Source organism: Canis lupus, chromosome 20 (assembly GCF_003254725.2).
Source record: "Canis lupus dingo isolate Sandy chromosome 20, ASM325472v2, whole genome shotgun sequence".
NCBI classification, from domain to species: domain Eukaryota; kingdom Metazoa; phylum Chordata; class Mammalia; order Carnivora; family Canidae; genus Canis; species Canis lupus.
Window position 1 is genome coordinate 8,529,642 of NC_064262.1, and position 21,934 is coordinate 8,551,575.

General features: G+C 51.7%; 2 protein-coding genes and 1 long non-coding RNA gene across 9 annotated transcripts; 1 reads left to right on the forward strand and 2 right to left on the reverse strand.

Annotated features, from left to right (window-relative positions):
* Positions 1–90: 90 nt before the first annotated feature.
* On the reverse strand, positions 91–8,644 carry CRELD1 (cysteine rich with EGF like domains 1). Of its 2 annotated transcripts, none has more exons than XM_025450354.3 (11): positions 8,524–8,644; positions 7,798–7,990; positions 7,484–7,566; positions 4,869–4,979; positions 4,459–4,550; positions 3,362–3,538; positions 3,182–3,277; positions 2,184–2,267; positions 1,913–2,008; positions 1,565–1,699; positions 91–744 (listed from the first exon to the last, which is right to left on the reverse strand). In XM_025450354.3, the coding sequence occupies exons 2-11, from the start codon at positions 7,969–7,971 to the stop codon at positions 530–532; spliced, it is 1,263 nt and encodes a 420-aa protein (XP_025306139.1). In that variant the 5' UTR covers positions 7,972–7,990; positions 8,524–8,644; the 3' UTR covers positions 91–529. The 2 variants fall into 2 exon arrangements, with proteins under 2 accessions (XP_025306139.1, XP_025306148.1); XM_025450363.3 differs by having other exon boundaries at positions 7,798–8,029; positions 8,524–8,611.
* LOC125753208 (uncharacterized) lies at positions 744–2,807 on the forward strand. Of its 2 annotated transcripts, none has more exons than XR_007404426.1 (2): positions 744–1,398; positions 1,854–2,807. It is a non-coding gene; the product is annotated as an uncharacterized LOC125753208 (long non-coding RNA). The 2 variants fall into 2 exon arrangements; XR_007404427.1 differs by having other exon boundaries at positions 744–1,323.
* Positions 8,645–8,786: 142 nt separating the features above from the next.
* IL17RC (interleukin 17 receptor C) lies at positions 8,787–21,824 on the reverse strand. 5 transcript variants are annotated; one of them, XM_025450317.3, is made up of 19 exons: positions 21,260–21,824; positions 20,954–20,975; positions 20,606–20,758; positions 20,256–20,330; positions 20,056–20,165; positions 18,991–19,102; positions 18,612–18,656; positions 16,808–16,947; positions 16,524–16,583; positions 13,501–13,555; positions 13,234–13,415; positions 13,089–13,139; positions 12,400–12,445; positions 12,114–12,235; positions 11,788–11,847; positions 11,234–11,282; positions 9,713–9,808; positions 9,557–9,595; positions 8,787–9,461 (listed from the first exon to the last, which is right to left on the reverse strand). In XM_025450317.3, exons 1-19 carry the CDS (start codon positions 21,362–21,364, stop codon positions 8,830–8,832), a joined length of 2,154 nt encoding a protein of 717 aa, XP_025306102.1. In that variant the 5' UTR covers positions 21,365–21,824; the 3' UTR covers positions 8,787–8,829. The 5 variants fall into 5 exon arrangements, with proteins under 5 accessions (XP_025306102.1, XP_025306120.1, XP_025306128.1 ...); XM_025450335.3 differs by lacking the exon at positions 18,612–18,656; XM_025450343.3 differs by lacking the exon at positions 11,788–11,847.
* Positions 21,825–21,934: the final 110 nt, after the last annotated feature.

A 21,934-nucleotide genomic window follows, 5' to 3' on the forward strand; every position in this document is an offset into this window, starting at 1 on the left:
TTAGGAAACTTCCCCAAGGGCAGGGGAGAGGGGCTCTCAGTAGCTTAGGGCAACCCATGGGGAGGAGGAGGCAGGTAGTGAGACGGAAGCTTCTCTCTTTTTCCAAGACCTTTATTTCCTGAGATGAATAAATAATCAGTGGCTGAGGGGCAGGGGCGCTGAGTGGGGACCAGGAGGTGGCAGCATGCAGCTGGCAGGAGGGGACTGTGATGGGCCCAGCCCTGGAGGGCACCCCCTCACCCCAGGCAGGGGCCAGAGCCCAGAGCCCACAAGCAGCCACCACAAGGAGATACTTTTTAAAAATTCACACATTGTGAAGCCTGCCCAGTTTCCCCCAGGCCAAGAGCTCATGGCATCCACATTTAGGGCTACTTTTTCACTCCAAGGGCCTTGCCTGCCCCGGCCTGGTGGTAGGAGGTGCTTACCCCACTCAAAAAGAAAGCAAGCTGCCTCCAGTGTCCAGGTGGGAAAGAGGCTGGCCCTCTGGGGACAGCCTGGATGGGAGGAGATCCTGCAGGTGCGGCGGGGACTATCTGCCCTTGATGAAGCCCTCCAGCACACGGTCACTGCGCTCTGACAGCCAGTAGCCAGTCATGGCCGCCACGGCCCCGATGAAGATGGCGGTGAAGACCAAGTCGCCCTTAGCGGCCAGTGTGGCCAGCGCACAGATGACGACCCCAAAGAACATCTGCTGCAGCACAACCAGCTCATCCTCTGTCATCTCCGAGAAGAAGCCTGCTGACTCTGTGAAGAACGTGAGAAGCACCTGTCACGCCTCTGCTATTCCTGGAGCTGCCCACGTGCCTCATCGTGGCTGCCACACGCCTGCCTGGCAGGCCAGCACACAATGTCATTTACTGCTGAGAGCGATTACGACGGGGGCAGTTACTGTCCCTGTCTCCCTAAGTGGGGCACGGAGGCTCAGAGAAGTGAGGAGGTCTGCCCAAGCCGTGTGGTGGGCAGGTTGGGGCAGAGCATGAGTGCTAGCCCAGCTCTGGAGCCAGACTGCCTGGGTTTGACTCCCAGCTCTGCAGCCTGCTGCTCATGTGGCCCTGGGCAAGTTATTTCCTCTCTCCGCATCCTGGTTTCCGCTGTGTAAAATGGGGCTGAGAATAATACCACCAGCCCCGGACTGGTTTTAGAAGTGAAAGAAGTTAAAACATGCAACATGCTTGCAACAGTGTCTGACACGCAGTGAGCACTGGGCAAGCAGTCACAGTTGTCACCATTGTGATTGTCCTTCGTGTCATCACACCTCCGGCCTGTGACTGCTCTCAGCAGCCCAGGACAAGGACGGGTCCCATTGGACAGATAAGAATGGAGGTAGGGTGATTTGACACTAAGTGCGGTTTTCTTTCTCTCTTGGGAGGCATGAGGTTGCTTAAAGTCACCCTGGGGGTAAGATGTGGGGTTTGGGCCTCAGTGCTGCCTCATGGGGGCTGGGTGGCAGTGGGGATGGGGCAGGGCCTGTGGCTGCCTGGAGAAGGAACTTGCCTGCCCCCCCCCCCATGAGGACCCCCCCCTCCTCCCGTTCCCCGCAGTGGGGGGGCACTCTGGGGCTCACCTGGGATCTGCTCCTTCACACATATGCCCTCCATCTGTTTGTAGCCTTCAGCACAGATACAGCGATAGCTACCCTCGGTGTTCTCGCACTGCTCGTTCTCTCCTGGACACACCTGTGTCTCACATTCGTCCACATCTTGAGGGAGGGTGAGGCAGGGTCAGACCCCCACTGCCAGGGTTCCACCTGCAGGAGCCCTGACTCCATCTCGCTCACATCCAGACCCTCCCCTCTGCCCTGGCCCAGGCAATACTCCACCCTTGCTTCCCCTGCCCTGTCTGTATCCCCCCAGCCATTCTCAATCCATGGTGGGCAAGGCACTCCACCGTCTGTGCGCTGCTGGAGACTCACCGAGACACTTGGAGCCCACCTGCTGGTAGCCAGGGCTACACTTCTTACAGCGGCCTGGCCCTGCCCCCATGCAGCCCAGGCAGGCCTTGGCGCAGTCTGGAGAAGGGAGAGGAGAGACAAGGTGAGAGCTGCCCTTAGGCCCAGGGCAGACTGTGGAGGGGGTACGTCCCAGAAGAGGTCTGGGGGGGTTCTGGTGCCTGAGAAGGTAGAAATTTGGGGGTAAAGGCATGGAGCAGCTCCTCCTACCCTCCACAACAGGACTGGCACTTACCTCGGCACTCATAGGAGCCCTCCGTGTTTACACAGAACTGATCGGCTCCACAGCTGGCTCGCTCTGTGCCACACTCGTCGATGTCTGTAGAGAGGCCGGCAGGGCAGGAGTTTCAGTCCCTATTGCACTAACAGGGAAGCCGAGGCCAGGGTTGTTGGGGAATGGACCTGCCTATGCTCAAAGGGGGTGCCAGAGACTGCAGGCTGCGCGCCAACACAGAGGTAGGGGTGCAGCTGGACTTAAGAGCTGTCCAGCCAGAGACCACAGTTTCCAATCTGCCTTGCAGCTAAGTGTGGCCCAAGGAGTGAGTTCTGGCCAACAGGATGTAAACAGAAGGGATGTGCTCCACTTTTAGCTTGGCCTTAAAACAACGCAATTGTTTTAAATCCTCCATGCACTTTCTTCCCTTTCTCACTTCCTGAGTGTCAGGTCATGGAACACGAAGGTACCTATAACCCAACCTCAAACAACAGAAACGTCCCGCGGGGATGACCACAGAGTAAGACAGGAAGTACTGGGTCCCTGAGTGATTGTGACAAGCAGAACTTCCTTGCCGGCCTGGACCACTCGTTCTGAAACTGTGGTATGAGATAAAAATAAACCTCTATATTCTTTAAGCCACAACCTTCGGTGATCTTTTTGTTATAGCAGCTTAGCCTTTACCCTCATCTGTATAGACAGCTGGACAGAGACCAAACCAAGTCTTGAACTCAGGCTTCGCAACCCCAAGTTAAAAATCTTCATTTCCCTGGCTAATCCTTCCTCAATTTTCAAGACTTGGCCTAAGTGATACCTCCTCCAAGAAGCCTTTCCAGATTCCCCACCACCAGAGCTGAATCAGGGACATCTCTAACCGCACAAAGTAACTGCCTGGCTACTTTTCTACCTTTCCAACCGGGTTGAGATCTCCACGAAGATGGGGACAGAGTTGGTCTAGCCCAGATACGTTTGTGTTGACAGGGACCACCTCCCCAGCCCTAGGTCGGGGCCTCACTCACCTACACACTTGAGGTGATGCAGGGCCCAGCCCTTCTTGCACTGTAGACAGTTTGACTCTTCGGGTCCTGAGCAGCGGGCACAAGGGCCAAAACAAGCTGAGCGGAATGGGGAGAGTGTAAGGATGGGCATGCAGACATCCTATCTGTGCCTGCCCAGCCCCACGCCTCTTGGCTACCTACCCGAACATACCAGATGGCTGGCGTTGCGCTCTGCCTCAAAGTAGCCAAGGCCACACTGGCCACAGGCCTCGCCCCCGTAGCCGGCTTGGCAGTCACAGTGCCCGCTGCCCCCTCGAGTCCCTTCCCCTTCACACTGCCCGTAGCCACCGCAGGGCTTCTCTGCACCCCCAGGACAGGCTGTGGGCAGACACCAAAGCAGGTAAAATCACAAATACAGTCGTGAATACAGAGAATATTCCCCATATCATGAAACATTTTTGGAGAAGAACTTAATGGCAACATAACGCTTTGTATGAAATGTACTTAACCAATACCTTCCTATGGAACAGATTATTTACCACAATTTCTTCTTATAAAGGAATTAATCATCTTTGTCACGGATTTTCTTTTTCTGTTTGTTTTCAATTTACTACTTTTTTATTCTATTTTTTTAAAAGATTATTTATTTATTTATCTATTTATTTATTTATTTATTTATTTATGATAGACTGAGAGAGAGAGAGAGAGGCAGAGACACAGGCAGAGGGAGAAGCAGGCTCCATGCAGGGAGCCCGACGTGAACTCGATACCGGGACTCCAGGATAGCGTCCTGGGCCAAAGGCAGGCGCCAAACCACTGAGCCACCCAGGGATCCCCTACTTTTTTATTCTTTGTGTCACTAAGTATCTGAAGCTTCCAGAGAGATTTTTCTAAAAGGGCTGGTGGTAGGTTCAGCTCCTCCCTCAGGACTGTATGTAGAAGAAGGTGATGATTGGGGTTTAAAGCAGCACTTGCCTGTCCCTAGGAAGGTCACCTTAGTCCAGAGGATGGGCCTGATCTGATCTAGGCATGGGAAGTGGGAAGGTGGGGGCATTTCTCACATACATGATAAAAACCACAGTCCCATCTGACTATCTAGCCCTGTAATCTTTATTTTCAGAGCCATTCCCCACTGATTTGTTCATCTCAATAGCCCTGTGAGGCATATGAGAACTAAGGTCCAGAGAAATTATCTGAGCAACCTGAGCTCACACAGCCAGCTAAAGGACAGAGCCAGGACTTGGATCCTTGGCCTTGGAAGTTCCCTCTAGTCCCTCGAGAGGAGCTTGAAAACTCACGGAGACAGGAGGGCCCGAAGGTGCCTGAGGGGCAGCAGAGCTTCAGGGAATCTGAGCAGAGCCACTGGAAGAGGTCTGGGGCTTCCTGCTGCCTGAAGTGGGGTGGGGATGACAGTAAGGGGGAGCTGAGAAGGTGTCAGGTGCCGCCCACTGCCCAACCTCCCAAGGAATCTGTGAGACAACCCACGTTGGATATAAGACCCATAAGGCTACCTGACCAACACCTTCTCCCCATTTGGCAGAGGAGTAAAGTGAGGCTCAGAGTGAGACTTGGGCCCTCCCATAAGCCCTTAGCAGATCTAGGTTTGGAAGAAGGAGCCACAGTAGGACACAGACCCTAGCATGCAGCTCCCTCCTTCACCACCAGGACCGTCTGTGGCCCCTTCCCTGGAAAGCCCCCCAAAACTCACTTGTGAAACCACCAGCTCTCCACCAGTTCCTCGCTCAGCTCCAGCAGGCGGTGGCATTCAAAGTCCGACTTGCTGCACACGCTCTCAAGCACCTCCACCAGGCGGGTCTCACTGACCAGACAGGGTGTGAGTGATAAGACTATGTTCTACGCCATCCCCCACCCTCCTTTAGGTGTCCTGTTACCACTACTCCTATGCCATGACTTCAAAGGAAAGGCCATGGGGCATAATGGAAGGGTAGTCAAATAGACCTGGATTCACATCTAGTTAAGTGACCTTGGACAAGTCACTTAACCTCTCCTGAATCTCTGTTTTCTCATCTGTAAAATGGAGACAATACCTGTCCTGCAGATTGATTATAAGATACCTCCATTCCTGTGTTTGCACAATGGGATGTAATACTCTCCTTGCTGGGTAAATGTGATTAAAAATACATTGCATAACAAGTGTTGGCAAGGATGTGGAGAAATTGGAACCCTCCTACACTGAAGGTGGGAAAGAAAAATGGTGCAGCCACTGTGGAAAACAGTTTGGCAGTTCCTCAATAGGTTAAACATGGAATTACCATATGAATCAGCAGTTCCACTCTTGGTTATATATCCCAAAAGAATGGAAAACGGGTGTTCAAACAAAAACCTGTACACAAATGTTTGTAGCAATACTGTACACAACGGCCAAAAGGTAGCAACAACCCAAATGTCCATCAATTGAAGAACGGATAAGCAAAATGCAGTAAATCCATACAATGAAATATAATTAAGCTTTAAAAAGGATTGAACTACTGACATCTGTTATATTATGAACGAACCTTGAAAACAATATACTAAGTGAAAGAAGCCAGATACAAATGGATTCCAATGGAATCAGCAAATCCACAGACACAGCCAGCAGAGTAATGGTTGCCAGGGGCTGGGGGAAAGGGAGAATGGGGAGCTGCTGCTAAATAGGTATGTAGTTCCTTCATGCCGTGGTAAAAATGTTCTGGAACAAGACAGTAGTAAAGGCTGCAAAACATGTAAATGTACTGATGTCTTTAGGGGTACATTTTATGTTATATATATTTCACCATAACAAACTTTAAATATATATATATATACATATATATATATATATATATATGCATACACATATATTATGTATTTAAAGGGTCTAGCATGTGCTTGGCATATAGGAGAAGATTTAAAAAACAAAAACCAAACAAACAAAAAAACAGGAGCCATTATACAGCTAGAAGTGCCCTTCAGGTTATCTTGGCCAATCCCTTCATTCCTAAATGAAGAAACTGAGGCCCAATAAGGGAAAAGAAAATGATCCATGTTACATAATAACAAACCCCTCGTTTCTAGTGGGCATCACAGTTTAATCCTTACCACAATCCTAAGAAACAGACAAAGCAAGTATTAACATCCCCAATTTACAGATTAGGAAAGTGAGGCTCAGAGAAGTGAAGTGACCTTCCCTAGGGTACACAGAGAACTGACAACCAGGTCTAACTCCAGGTCTTGTTGATTCCTTCTCCTTAACCTGACTTTGGAAAGGGGGAGGGCCTAGGATTCAGGCCTTTCATCTGGTGGTGTCATCTCATCCCACAGCTTTATAATACTGAGAACTATATATATATATATAATTATATGTATATAATATAATATGCTGAGGACTCTCAAATTCAGGTTTCCAGCTCCTACTTTTCCCCTGAGCCCCAGACACCTCAATCTAACTCTACTTGGCTGTTTAATGGACATTTCAGCCCAATATGTTCAAAGAGAACACCTAATTCCAGCCCCCGCCCCAAACCGCCTCCTGCCTCAGCTTTACCCATAGCAGGAAACAGCTCCACTCTTCACCCAGTTGCTCAGGCCCAAAAGTTAATGAGTACTTTTTATTCTTTTTCTCTCATACCCCATAATGATTCCATCATCAAGCCCTATCAGTCCATCTGCATAACATACCCAGAATTTGACGCATTCTCACCACACCCACCACTAGATACCACACCGGCTCATGCTGTCGCACCTAGACTAGCCTCCCAAAGGGTCTCCCTGCTTCCTCTACTCCGGCCCCTAGTCTTTCTGCTACTACAGCGTAGGTACATCTTCTAAAGGTATGAATAAGAGCACATCACTTCTCCGTTCCAAACCTTCCGATGGCTTTCCCATTACACTCAGAATGAAATCTAGACAGCACTCTGTGACCTTCAAGGCACTCTGCCTCCATGTTCAACACTCTCTTCTGCTTCACTCCCATCCAGCCTCATCTCAAACACAAGCAGCTCAGTCCCACTCTGCCCAAATCCCTTCCCTGTCACATAGCTTGCTTCTCTCCTTTGGTTTCTGTTCAAATGTCACACCTTGAACCCCATGCCTCCCCACGATTCTGTAGTCCACCCTGCTTTCCTGTTCTTCATTTGATAGGACCTTATTTATTTATTCACTGTCTGTCTCCTCAATTAGAACGTAAGCTCCTTGAAGATGGAATTTTGCCTGCCTTATTTATTGCTATGCTAGATATGTTCAGGGATACTTGTTGAATAAGTACTCCCCAAGAGTTTCTAGGCCTCCCCAGTAGAGCAGAGATTGGGAGGTGAGGTATACAAACCCACCTCTCCAGGCCCTTACCTGTCTTTGTATTTGGACAACTTCTCTTCCTCCCAGGCCGTATTTCCACCTCCAAAGTTGTCCCGGATTGTTCTCTCCAGGCCCTGGAAATGGAGAACAGTAGTAATAGCTAAGAACAGTGCCTGGCACATTCTAGCACTTGGGTATTTCACTGACCAGGGGACTGAGGCACAGAGAGGAGACCTGCCCAAGGTCATACAACTAGTAAACAACCCAGCTGGTACTTGACTCATGCAGACTTGCATCCCAGAACTGCGTTCACCTCCTGTGCCACCAGGTCGGGCCATCTCCCTCAAGGCTGCTCATGCACCCACCTTGTTGAAGCTGTCGACCAGTTCCCGGCAGGTATGACATGGATGGAGCTCAGTGGGGGGAGAAGACTGGGGAAGAGGAGACGGCTGGAGCCAGACGGGGCCTGGGAGACTAAGGAAGAGAGTCAGGCCCCAGAGCAGAGGTGGGACCAGGCCCCTCCGGGGCAGCGAGGCCATCTTTTCCCAGGCTGGGAACCTGTAGATAAACGGAATGGGGATGGCTCCCCGGAGGAGCCTGGTGAGAAAGAGAAGGGTTGGTTCTGAGGCGCCGCGGGTCTGGGAGCCCGGATCTGTGTTATTATAAGGCTAGCCCGGGGGAACGGCCCGGGGAATGGCCCGGGGAGGGAGGGAGGGGGTGAAGAAGGAGCCCGTTCCGCAGTTCCAAGACGGGAATAAGTGATCCTCGTCACCATGGGAGACGTGGCCTGAAGCCTCAGCAAGGGAGAAGTCAACTCATTGCTTTAAGGTCTGAATACGGGTTATGGGGGCCAGGATCAGCGGAATTAGGGAGAACGGGTCAGAGTCCAAGTATCAGAATAGGGGCCGGATGGGCGGTCCCGTGGGGCGGAGTCCGGAACGGAACCCGGGTCTAGAGGGGAGGAGCCCGGGTCCGGACGTGGAGAGCAGGGGTCGGGGTCGAGGCCTCGTAGCCTGCAGCAGCGCGGCCCGCTAGCAGGCAGGGGAGGGTGCAGAGCCGCCGAGGCTGCGTGCGAGGAAGAGCCCACCCACCCGCCGCGAGCGCCCGCCCGCCGCTCGGCCTCCCCAACGCCGCAGCCGCCGCCGCCGCCTGCGTGGGACGCGCCGCCGCCGCCGGCTCCGCAGTCCGGGGGGCGGGGCCCGCCCCGGCCAATGGCGGCCGCCCATGTGCCATTGCGTCACGCTACGTCAGCAGCCCGCAGGCGGTGCCGGGCTGCACCTGTCCCGGCGTTAAAGGGCCGCGGGCGTGGTGCTCGGCCGGCTACGCGGTCGCAGACACGGGCGGGAGGCGCGGATAGAAAAATAGCGTCTGCCTTTATTCGAGTCGTTTCCCCTGCCTCACGTGCCATCCCGCGTGCCCCCCCCGGGGCCCCCGGGATCTCCGAGCGCCTGGAGCAGCTGGTCCAGGGTGGGCTGCAGGGCCCGGGACACTTGCTTGGCCCTCTCCCCGAGCCGCCCGGGACCGGGGGCGCCAGGCCCCTGCAGGGTCCCCAGGAAGTCGGGCAGCTGGGAGGGCAGGGAGAAGACCGGTACGCTGCGGAACAGGGCGGGCACGGCACCCGAGTGGAGCAATCCGTCGAAGTAGGCCCCCACGTAGCGGCCGGGCGCCCGGCCCTGCAGGAAGTCGGGCAGCACGCAGCTGAGCGAGGCGGCGAAGGCGTCGTGCGGGCCGTGCGGGGCGGACGCCGACGCCGACGCCGACGCCGCGTCCTGCAGCCACTCGTGGCACAGCGCCACGGCCCCGGGCGAGAAGAGCAGGACCACCACACCGCCCTCCTGCAGGGTCTGGCGCCGCTGCGCGTGGAACCAGGCCAGGGGCCCCTGCGCGCTCAGCTCACGACGGCTCCAAAGGTCCACGGTCACCTGCAGCGGCAGCTGGCACAGCGCTGACGCCAGGGCGCCCACCAGGCGCTCAAAGCCCGAGTCCTCGGCCGAGTAGAGGAGCAGAGCCGCGCGGGCCGTGGCGGCAGCTGCCAGAGAGAACAGAGGGGAAGAGGAGACGTGAGAAGGCCTGAGGCCCGGCCCGCTGGGGGCGGCCCCCCGCCCGGCGCTTGCTCGCACTCACCCCCCGCGCGGAGGTCCTCCTTCAAGAGCCTCAGCCACCCTGTTAGGGGAGAGGGGCGCGGGCGGCCCATGAGCTCGGCCGCCACCTTCTCAAGGGAATTCTCAGGGGCACGCCCAGCCCTGTCCCTGGGGAGTGAGGGGACTAGCGGGTGCTCACCTTTCACGTGGTCCTTCCTGAAAAGGAAGAGAAGGAAAAGCACAGAGGCCAAGAGTAGGCAGGCCAGCCACACCAGGGCCCAGCGCTGGTGAACGTCTAGGAGACCCGGGGGAGAGGACAGGCTGGTTAGATACCTTACCTTTCACCCCACTTCACTAAGGAGAACTCATTTAAAAGATCTCTGAGGCTGCCGTGTGGTGACTGAACTGGATCAGAGAAATGGAGAGATTTGCCCCAAATCCACGGTGTAGAGTGTCAGAGTCAATTATGGACATAGGTCCATCTACTTGGGTGACCCTTGGATAAGTCACTTCATCTTCTGTCTCAGTTTTCACCTCTAAAACTGGATTCACAATAGTACCTTCTTCATAGGGTTGCTGTGAGGACCACCTATATTAATACAAAGTGGAGCGCCTGGGTGGTTCAGTGGTTGAGCATCTGCCTTACGCTCAGGGTGTGATCCGGGGTCCAGGGATTGAGTCCCACATCAGGCTCCTTGTGGGGAGCCTGCTTCTCCCTCTGCCTGTGTCTCTGCCTCTCTGTGTGTGTGTGTCTCTCATGAATAAATAAATAAAATCTTAAAAAAAAATACAAAGCGCTTATGCTGGGCATAGTAAGGGCTCAAATGTCAGGTAATATTGTCTCCTAAGGCTAGGATTGTTGGGCCCTTGACCTCACTGTTTTGATGACTCCTACAGCCTTCTAACTGGTGTCCCTAACCTCTTTTTTGCCTTCAAGTTCTTCACTACATGGCAGGCCCAGAGATCTTTTTAAAATACAAATTCGATTATAGCCTTTCAGGAAGCTCCCACTGCTCTTAATATAAAATCCATTTTCCTAAGGGGCACCTGGATGGCTCAGTTGGTTAAGGGTCAACTCTTGATTTTGGCTTAGGTCATGATCTCAGGGTTGTGAGATCGTGGGTGTGGAGTGTGCTTAAGATTCTCTCTCTCTGCTCCTTCCCCCTCTTTCTCTCTTTAAAAGAAAACAAAACAAAAAACCCAATTCCTTACATCAACTCCCAAGGTCCTAGATAGCCCTGGCATCTTTGGGATAGAGGTTTGCCTTCCAAGTCTGAGGCCTGCCTTCCAAGACACTCCAGCTACACTGGCCACCTTGAAGTTCTCAAAAAAGCCTCTTCCTCCCCTTCACCTAGCTCAGCCTTCAGAACACCCGAAACCTTTTCCTGGCCTCACCCCAATCTAAGTCAGGCCCCCATTATGTGCATTTATGGATATAGACACTTTATAATGAATGCTTCAATAGCTCACATTTACTAAGCGTAAGTGATTGTTTAGCTAATGTCTTCCTAGCCTTCTATGGCTGCAATTGGAGCAGGGATTGTGTCTTTTTGGTGATGCTTGAATCCCTGTAAGCTATCTTATTTTTTGAATGAAGGATGGAATGTCCCTGTGATTGATCTGAGCCAGGGAACGACAAGGCCACTGCATGTGCCCCCCCTAGGAATGTCTAGATGCCAGTCTGGGTACAGAGAGGAAGGGCAGTTCTTGTAATACTCACACTTGTCCATGGGGCAGGCCCATAGTGCTCTCAGCTCATCTTCCCACAGCTGTAAGACACAAACAAAACCAAGGCCACAGCCCCAGAAGTCCCACCAAGTTCTGGCCAGCCTGATCTCCAAATTCCCAGTCTCAACTTTGCACACTTCATACACACACAGGTCCATGAAAGCCACTCTTTGATCATGCTGTGCCTACTCCATGCCAAATCTGGCCCACATGAAATCACCCTTCCTTGAAGCTCTCCCGGGAACCCAGTGCTTAGCATATATGAATTTGGTTCTGTTTACTGTTTTCTAGCCAGCAGTGAGCAACTTGGGAACAGGAACTATATGCTTCTTCAACTCTTGGCTTCCCCAGGGCTGGACACAAAATAAGCAGAAATAGATGATGAGTGGGTACTAGAGGGGCAGTGAGGAGGCCCCTGCCTAGGAAGAGTGAGAGTTTCCCTGGTGCCCTTTTCTAGGCACAGGAAGAGATGGAAGAAGTTAAATACAGACCTTTAGGCCTACTGCCCTTGGGCATTGGCACAGGGCCCTCCTGCCACCTACTCACCTGCAGACACTGGCCTGACTGCAGGTCTTGTAGTAATTGCTCTCCAAGGCGAGCTGCCCTCTGCCAAGCCAAAAGGAGGCTGTCACCTAGGGGCACCACACTTAGGAGACCACCAAGCTGCAGCTGAGCAGAATAGTGGCAGAGTGGGGGGTGGTGCAGGGCTAGAGACTTGTAAGAGGTCCCTGAGAACAGGGCCTGGGTCAGAGTCCACCCCCAAATACCCAGAGACCATCATAGGGCCTGGCACAGAGGAGAAACTGAAAATTTGAAGCCAGATTTGAGATGGAACCAGAAAGGTACATGGAGGAGGGTCCACTCGTCCTCACCGTGGAGGCCTTGCTGAGTAGTGGGGTGCAGCCACTGGGTTCTAAGGCACAGAGTGATCTGTTGTCCTGGAGGCCTCGTGTCTCTACCAGCAGCAGATCATCCTTGAGGGCCCTGAGGGAGTCTGGAAGGGGTGAGAGCCCACTCTGAGTGAGACCCAGCCATGCTGGAGGCTGCCACTTGCTCCTACCCCTTCCCATGCCTGACCTCCACCCCCATGAGCTGGCACTTCCAGGGCTCACCTCTATTGCAATGGCCCTGTCCCAACTTTCCCCAGGCTTCACTCACCAGCCCACAAGCACTCCTGTAGCTGCAGCTTCTCCCAGCTGCTCACCTGCTTAGAAGAAGTGAAGGTTAAAGGCACACAGAAAAGCAAGAGGTATGGCCTCAAGAGAAAAAAAGGACAGTAAGGGGAGGCCTGTCAGGATGTGGGAGGGGGGGGCGGGGGGGGGGGTCTTGCATTCTGGACCTAATGTTAGGGAGATCAGGGTTCAAGGCTGGGTGATAAGGAGATACTTTATTTTTCTCAGCCTCAACCTCATGAGGGCATCTGATCTGAAGAGCCTTATGACCCTAAATTATCTCCTTTCATGTCTGAAAAGCACTTTATACATTCCCTTCTCATCTAACCACCTTCACCAAAAGGCCTCATCTGACGACTCCACTTCTATACTGTATTATTCACTGAGTCTACCGTCTGTCTTTCTCCATCAGAACATAAGCTCTCTAGAGTGGGTACATGTATTGGTTTTATTCACTACTGTGAAGTAGTTAACTATCATCCTCATTAAACAGATGAGGAGACTGATGTTCAGAGCAGTGAAATGACTTGCTCAGAGTCCCACGGCAGTGCTAAAATAAACAGTACGAATCTCACAGGTAGCCTATAACAACTTTGCTTCCAGTGACCCAAGGATAGAGTGGGTCCAGAAGACAGTGAATTATCGGGGTCCACGTGGGGTCCAGCCCCTTCTTACCTGGACACAGAGGTTGGGGTGGGCATTCAGCAACGGCAACTCAAGTGTCTTCTGTGGAAAAGGGGTAATGGGTGAGGTCAGGAAATGTGACCCCTGGGCTCCCCTTCCTTTCTTGATCCCAGGAGCCTCCCACAACTTCACTTACATTTACAGTGACATTTGCTTGATACAGAGGCGGGACCAGCGACTGGCAGGGGCCCCCACCTGGTGCCTGCCAACATAGAGTGGCCTCAGCAAGCAGTGAGCAGGGTGCATCTAACCGCCAGCCCCGTGGGGGCAGTAGCTGCAGCCGGGCTGCACGCCAGAGGTTCCGGTGTGCCCGAGGGTCTGCAAGGAGAGGGTGGGGTCACTGGTCATGCAGCATGTGGCCACCTGCACCATTCCACCCAGGCCCCAGCCCTGGTCTGCTCACCCTCCCTAAAGGGACAGACGCTTGTCCTGACAGAGTCGGGCTCTAAAGGCCACACCTGGAAAAGAAATAGAGCTCTATTAATCCATTCTACCCAGCTGACCCTCCAGGAGTATGTGCCAGGCCCTCTGCTAGGCACTGGGGATGCATTCATTCAACTAATATTTCATCAACACTTGCCCAGTCTTTTCCCCTTTGTAAAGCCCTAGAGTTGCACACTTTTATTTTTCCAGCAAATCCTATGCCATTATCTACCAACACCTTAATTCAACAGACTTTTAATGAGTACCTACTCTGTGTCTTAGCACTAGGGGTGTTGATAACTAAATCCATAGTCATTTTGTGTGAACCTACTATATGCTGGGTACTGTGCTAAGACATTCATTTATTCATTTATTTTTCCAGTAGAATATATATGTATTTTTTTTATAATATCACTTGGAAGGATTTTTTTTAATTTTTTTTATGATAGTCACACAGAGAGAGAGAGAGAGAGAGAGGCAGAGACATAGGCAGAGGGAGAAGCAGGCTCCATGCACCGGGAGCCTGACGTGGGATTCGATTCCAGGTCTCCAGGATCGCGCCCTGGGCCAAAGGCAGGCGCTAAACCGCTGCGCCATCCAGGGATCCCAATATATATGTATTTTTTTTTAATTTTTATTTATTTATGATAGTCACACACACACAGAGAGAGAGAGAGAGAGAGAGAGAGAGAGAGGCAGAGAGAGAGAAGCAGGCTCCATGCACTGGGAGCCCGACGTGGGATTCGATCTCAGGTCTCCAGGATCACGCCCTGGGCCAAAGGCAGGCGCTAAACCGCTGCACCACCCAGGGATCCCTATATATGTATTTTTAAAGTAAACTCTACCCACAGTGTGGTGCTCAATCTCATAACCCTGAGATCAAGAGTCACAAGATCTTTTGACTGAGCCAGCCAGGTACCTCATTTGTTTCAATAAACTTTTATTTTTTAAAAGATCTTATTTATTTATTCATGAGAGACACAGAGAGAGAGGCAGAAACAGGCCCCATGCACGGAGCCTGACTCAGGACTTGATCCCAGGTCTCCAGGATCATGCCCTGGGCTGAAGGCAGCGCTAAACCGCTGAGCACCCAGGCTGCCCACTTTCAATAAACTTTTAAAGCAGCTCTATTCTGTACTTAGCCCTGTGGTAAGCAGTATAGATAATACATTAATTTATTCAGCAAACTTTTAATTAAGAACACCTACTATGTGGCAGGCATTGTGCTTGGCAGTAAGGATGTTTATATCACAGCAAACATTTCATGAACATCTGTTGTGTGTCCTATCATAGTGTGTTTGTAGAGTTTCATTCATTCATTCATTCCTTCCTTCCTTTAACAGATTTCTTTTTAAGATTGTATTTATTCATGAGAGAGAGGGAGGCAGAGACAGAAGCAGGCTCCATGCAGGGAGCCTGATGGGACTCGATCCTGGGTCTCCAGGATCAGGCCCTGGGCCGAAGGCAGCGCTAAACCACTAAGCCACCCGGGCAGCCCCCTTTAACAGATTTAATTAGCACCTACTACATTCCAGGTAGGAATTGTGCAAGGCTCTGAGGGAGTTACTAAATTTGAATTAGGTATTATTTCCTTGTCATCAAGAAAATTACAAAGTCACATTTGTAGTAAGGATAAAAAATGTATATAAATTAACAAATTGATCACTCATTTATTGAGCACCTATTGTGTGCAAGAAGATGCCCAAATGAGAAAGGAAGTGATAAATGAACAAGAAAAGACAGAAGTGCAAGAAGACTGGAAGAAAGGAGAGGCCACACAGTTGAAGAAAAGCTTTGGGAAGCTCTGAGGTAACATTTGAGCTGGAAGGATTTGGTTGTATAGAAAAGAAGTGAAGGCATTTCAGGTAGTGGAAATGACAGGTGTTCATGTTAGAGATAAAATAGATAGGACCTGATCACCATATAAATGTGCAATCAGAAGAGGAAAGAGAGACACCTGGCTAATTCAGTTGGTAGAACATGCAACACTTGATCTCAAGGTTGTTAAGTTCAAGCCCCATGCTGGGTGTAAAGATTACTTAAAAATAAAATCTAAAAAAAAAAAAAAAAAAGAAGAGGGATGCCTGGGTGGCCCAGAGGTTGAGCATCTGCCTTCTGCTCAGGGCGTGATCCCGGGTCCAAGGATAGAGATCCGCATCAGGCTCCCTGTGGGGAGCCTGCTTCTCCCTCTGCCTGTGTCTCTGCTTCTCTCTGTGTGTCTCCCATGAATAAATAAAATCTTTTAAAAAATTAAATAAATAAAAATAAGGAGGAGGAAGAGGAGAAAGAGCCAACATATAGAAGCCTAGATACTTCCTTTTATAAAATCTCCATAAGGCTGGTATTGTTATTCCCATTTACAGACTCAGAGAGGTGAAGTGACTTGCACAAAGCCACACAGTTAGCAAATGGCAACAGTCAGGATTCAAACCAGTCTGAGTTCACAGCACATGCTGTGTTTTCCAGAGGAGCACAAAGAAGCAATTGGAGGAGAAGGGGAAGGCCTCAAGGAAGAGGTGACATTTGAATGGGGCCATGAGGGCAGCCCCGCTGGCACAGGGATTTAGCGCCGCCTGCAGCCTGGGGTGTGATCCCCTGCAGCCTGGGGTGTGATCCCGGAGACCCAGGATTGAATCCCATGTCGGGCTCCCTGCATGGAGCCCGCTTTTCCCTCTGCCTGTGTCTCTGCCTCTCTCTCTCTCTCTCTCTCTCTCTCTCTCTGTGTGTGTCTCTATGAATAAATAAATAAATCTTTAAAAAGAATGGGGCCATGAAGCATGAGTAGGAGTCCTGGTGCATAGAGGCTCATGAAGAACATTCAGAGCTTGCAATAGGCAGAAGACACAGCAGCAAAGGTCAAGAAAGGGCTAGTCACCTTAGGGAGAAAGAGTTCCCATCTCAAAGAGGAGTGTGGAGGATGGTGAGACAAGGAAGGTAAAGGCCACCTCCCTCATCAATGCCACAACCCCCTTCCCCTGGCACCTAGCTGCACTCTTTTCTTACCTGAATACAAAGGCAAGGAAACAGGTCTGTGTGGTTCAAGGTAATGGTCTGTGGCCCAGTCTGTGGGACAAACAGAAGGCGAGAAGTTGGAGAAGATGAGGAGGAGGAAGGCTGGAAGCCAGACTTGAGGAAACCAGGCAGGCAGCTGTTCCCCCACCAGTGTTTCTTGCTTTGGGTGTGGGTTGCTGTATCCTCTTCAAGGATCCCCTTTGATGATGCCCTCACATCCTTAGCCTGGGCATCAGCCTACGGTGGGAATGGACTTAGGGAGGCAGAGCCCTCACCAGGTTTCTGTGCCACCAGGGTTTTGTAGGGCCCTGGATTTGGTTCCAGTACAAGGAGAGGCCAAAGCGCTGCTCCTCAGAGACATCCAGCACCAGGTATACATCATCACCATCAGCAGACACATTGAGCCAGGGCAGGGCTGTGGGGGGATGCAAAGAGAAACTTCTTTCACCCTTTTTCTATACTCAGCCCTGGTCATATCCCTCCAACTGACCCTTTGGAGTTTCCTTCAAATCCCTGAGACTGGAAGGCCCTTGGAGGGCAGAGATCTCAGACCAGACTTTGTCCCTAGCAGCCAGCCCAGTATCTTGAAACAACTCTTCTCCCTCTGCAGACAGAAGGATCCTATAAACACTGTAAGATAAATCATGCTTCTCTGCTCAGAAACTTCTGATGAGCTCCCCAAATTACTCCCAGAGTAAAAGCCAGGGTCCTTACAATGGCTTGCAAGATCCTACCTGTTCTAACCTCATTTCCTAGCACTCTTGTCCTTAATTAATCTGCTGCAAACACACTGCCCTCTTTACTAATACTTAAACATACCGGATACATTCCTGCTTCAGGCCTTTGCACTGGCTGTTCCCTCTGCATATGGAATGTTTTTCCCTCAGATACCCACTTGGCTCCTCCCATACCTCCTTCAGCTGTTTACTCACTAGAGTGAGGCCATCCTTGACTGCTGCAACTCCCAACTCCTTTATCTTCCTTCCCTTTCCCCAAATTTTCTCCATAGCACCAATTACGTCTTACTGCATAGTTCACATCTCCCATGTGTTTATTGTGTCCTCCACCACCTGTACCCTGACCTTGACTTCCATTTAGAATGTTAGCTCTGTAAGTCCGGGATTTTTGTCAGTTTTGTTTATTGGTTTATCTTTACTGCCTAGGACTATTCCTTGGGCAGAGTCGCTGCTCAATAAGTATCTGTTGAACAGGGACACCTGGGTGGCTTAGTCAGTTAAGCATCTGCCTTAGGCTCAGCTCATGATCTTGGGGTCCTGGGATTGAGCCCTGCTTCGGACTCCCTGCTCAGTAGGTCTGCTTCTCCCTCCCCCTCCATCCCTCCCCCTGGGTTGTGCTCTCTCGCTCTCTCTCTCTCAAATGAATAAATAAAATCTTTTAAAATAAATGTCTGTTGAATAAATGAACCAGTGTCTACTGAATGAATGAGTGCACTTAACACTTTTTTTTTTAAGATTTTATTTATTTATTCATGAGAGATACAGAGAGAGAGGCAGAGACATAGACAGAGGGAGAAGCAGGCTCCTCACAGGGAGCCCGATGTGGGACTCGATCCCCAGACCCGGGATCACACCCGAGCCAAAGGCAGACACTAAACTGCTGAGTTACCCAGGCGTCCCAACACACTTTTCTATATGTATCTTATACCACAGTAAAAAATAAAATACAATATGAAAAGTGAACAAAGTGAAGATAAAATTCAAATAGTGCCTAGGAAAAAATCATCAGACCCTTGACTTTCCTAACCTTTATTTTATGGTTTAATATTATTTTTATTTTGATATATGGTGGTAGTTGGGTGTACCATAATCTTAACAATGCTTTGGGCCTCTAGATGTTCCTCATACTAATAAATAAATCTGTTATAAAGAGTGAGAGATTTACCTTCATGTTCCCAATGCCTGGCACAGAATAGGAGCTACTGCAGTTATGTGTGATGAATGAATGAGCTCTATGAGCATCTGGATTGTGGGAAGCCCAGACCTGAAGCCACCTCCAGGGTCCTTCACACTCTAGACCCTGCCCCTCCCTCCTTCCAGCCCCACTGGCCATAGCCCCTACCCCAGCAGCTCTGGATGCTGTCCCGGACTTCGAGCCCCTTGCAGTCTGGGGAGAGATCACAGAAAATCCTCCAGTGGGACCAGGAGCCAAAGATAGAAAGGGGGCAATCCAACCCATGGGGAGCACTGGAAAGGGCTCCTTATCCCCTAAATACCAACCCATCTATCCAATGCCCAAAGCACCTTCCTCAGGCACTGGGAAGTAATATCACCTGAGGAGAGGAGACAAGAGGGATAGATTCTGGGGAGGATGGGAGCTCAGACCTCTGCCTGAGAGTGGATGGGACTAGGTAGGGGGTGAAAGCAGAATGGCAAAGGTCAGAGGGGAAAGAGACTAGAGGGGCCAGGACTCAGGGTCCCTGAAGCTCTGGGGCACTTACCAGGCAACTGCTGTGTGAAGTTGAGTTCTTTCTGGTACCTGGGCTGAGTGTAGGACCAGATTCGCACCTCAGCCCCCAGAGCAGCCTCAAAGCAGTCAAATACTACAGAGCCCTGTGAGGAGAGGAGTGGTGGATGGCTGGGGGTATAGGCTCAGAATACAGGCCAAGGGCTCTGAGCTCCTCCATGGGCAGCTCCACTCCCCTCCCCCCAAGCCAATGACTCTATACTGTACAGCCCCAAATTCTCCCATTAATGTTTCCTTTAAAGGCCTCTAGTTCTAAAGCACACATCCTCAGTAGGGGAGGGATAAGGGCCCTCGATATCTGAGTCCCTGCCCCCACCTCTGCTGTCCTGAACCATGTGGCCAAAGCTAAGGTGATCAGATACCCCAATACAGATGTGGGATGCCACTTCCCACAGCCAATGCCCTAGTGGTCCTCACAACTGCCCTTTGAGGTGGGCCAGCAGATTTTCTGCCGTTCTACAATTTTCAAGGCAAGAGGATATTGGCTAGGAGCTGGGGGCATGAGGGAAAGTCAAGGGTTTGCGTGATTTGGCCCAAGTGAAGTTACACCTTCCAAACACATGTGGCCTCCTGAAGTAGGGAGAAGCCCCAACACCCTGCACCACGGTATATACACAGGGCAGACATAGTATTGCAAAAAGTCCAGAGAAGTGGATCCAGCCCACAGACCTCCCCAGTCCAACCTCAGTTTCTGTCTCTGGAAAATGAGGGTAATAATAAAGCCTAGTTCAGGCGTACTTTTGAAGATTACAAAAGAAAGTGAAAATTAAATTTCCTGAAACCCTTCAGAGCTGGGCATTACACCAGGCGTTTTACACATACCAGCTCATCTACTTTTCACAACAGCCATATGAGGTAGGACTATTATTATTTCCATTTTACAGATAGGAAAAAAGAAGCATAAAGGGCTGAAAGAGCTTGCCTGAAGCCCCGCCAGTCAGTACACAGAGATAACACACACAGAGATAACACATACAAGAGGACTTCACAGATGTCATATTTAGAAGATAGTCATTGCTATTATTATTAATTCGCATACCACAGACTGACCAGGCTGCACGAGGGCAGCAGGTACTTGCACCTCCAGCAGGACGCACCGTGCAGTGGGGTAGGCCTGGAAGGAGAGCACCACTTGGGCCTGGAGAAAGGCTGTGAGCAACAGGGTGGGGCACCGGTCAGCCCAGAGGCCTTGGGCAAGGCCCTGGCTAGGGGCAGTTGGGCCAGCTGGGTTGTCCTCACCATTCCTAGGCTCCTCCAGTTCTGGATCAGCTGCTCTTCCAAACTTGTCCTCATCTTTAGGCTCTTCCCAGTGGCCTAGAAGGAGCCGAGAACAAGGCCCAGGTCAGGCCCCAGCTCTGGGCTGGCCTTGGGCTTGGTTTCCTTCCTGAAAGCCCAGTGCTGGGAAGGAGGGGCCAGGCCTGGGGCCTGGGGGGTAGACAGGGAGACCAGGCTGACCTGGGGGTCCTATGACCAGTGTTCTCCAGGAGAATACTGAGGATGCACAGGACTGCCTGACCAACTCCTCAGCCCTTGTGCCCATCCAGACGTGCTGACATGTGCACATTACAGTTGGGAAATATAATGCTCACCATGCACAGCCAAGTGGATGGCCACACGCACACAGAGGTCACAGTCAGTCTCCTGGTAGCACCTCAACACCAGCTCTGTCTGCAGGCGTGTGGGCACCAGCACAGGGCCTGGGGCAGACACGATGCTCCCAGGCAGGCAGAGTACGTCACCATCTGTGCATGAAAGGTGGTGGGAACTAAAGCTGTTCATAATGCAGAGGTTAGTTGTACCTGACACCCCCAGAAGGCCAAGGAGTTTGGGGCTCTTCCCAGGCTGTGGGTGGGTGGTGAGGGCATGCAACTGGAACATCACCCCTCCCTTCCACCAACCTGGACAGTTCTTTTCTTTCTAACAGTAGGGCTACTCACCCCAGAGGTGGCAGGAAAGGCCCTGGGAAGGAGATAAAGACAGTCAGAGTTCACACCGTGAAATCTAGACATTTCTCCCTGCCTGATATCCCTGCCCACCCTTCTGGGCCTCCTCATTCAAGCCCCTCCCAGAAGACAAACCCAGCTCTTGCCCCCTCCTCATTCTTCTCTTATCCCATCAGCACCAGACAGACCAGCCAGGGCAGTTCTGGTGGTGGTGACAGTGACAGGAACCAGGCTAGGGCCTCAATGGGCCACAGACTGAAACTTGTGCTTTCCTCAACCCTCCCAGTGCCCCAGACTTACCGGAGAGCAGCGGGCAGTGTCCTGAGGCCCCATAAGCTTCTCTAAAGAGAGGACCATGGGGCTTCGGCCCAGTGCCAAGGACAACAGGAACCAAGGCACAGGCATCTTCCAGGTGCCAGGAGGCACCAAGGCCCAAGGCCCTGTCCGTCCCCCCCCAGAGGGGGGGGCAGACACCGTACCTCAGCTCCCACTCAGCCCCAAGCTTGCGGGTAGGAGGGGCTAGAATCCCTCCTCAGCCTGGGGTCCCGGTGCTGGCTTGAGCACTCCCTCTCCTGGGAGTCCTGAATCCCGTCCCAGTCCCAGCCTGAGTGCTTTCGTTTTGGCTCCCGGCAGGCAGCAGGCTTTTCCCGCCCCGCCCTGTCCCTCCCACCAACACCAGGCCTGGGAGCCAGCAGCCTTGGACTGGGGTGGTGGCCTGGTCTCCTTCCCCTCTCCTCCTCCTCCTTCTCTGCTGACACCTGGCTAGGAGGGGCCCCTGAAGAGGGTGGTGGCATCACAGCTGAGTAAGGGAGCTCTTACTCACCCTGGGAGTCCCTAAGGAAGAGGCCTTGGGCAATCCTGGGGCATTTCCACTTCCTACATGAATCTGAGATTTTGGCACCCATTAAGTTCCCTCATACTGTGCATCCCTCTCTTCACACATCTGCCCTGGGACTCAGTTACCCTTTGTGCGGC

Coding starts and splice junctions, on each gene's coding strand:
- CRELD1 (XM_025450354.3), bottom strand. CDS start 7,971: ATGGCCTCGCTGCCCCGGAGGGGCCTGGTCCCACCTCTGCTCTGGGGC. Junction 7,567..7,797: donor TGGTCGACAGCTTCAACAAG/GTGGGTGCATGA, acceptor CTCCATTTCCAG/GGCCTGGAGAGAACAATCCG. Junction 3,539..4,458: donor CTTCGGGCCCTCCTGTCTCC/GTGAGTTTTCAA, acceptor GTCTGCCCACAG/CCTGTCCTGGGGGTGCAGAG.
- IL17RC (XM_025450317.3), bottom strand. CDS start 21,364: ATGCCTGTGCCTTGGTTCCTGTTGTCCTTGGCACTGGGCCGAAGCCCC. Junction 20,166..20,255: donor ACTGGAGGAGCCTAGGAATG/GTGAGGACAACC, acceptor TGTTGCTCACAG/CCTTTCTCCAGGCCCAAGTG. Junction 11,848..12,113: donor TACTCAGCAAGGCCTCCACG/GTGAGGACGAGT, acceptor TTGGCTTGGCAG/AGGGCAGCTCGCCTTGGAGA.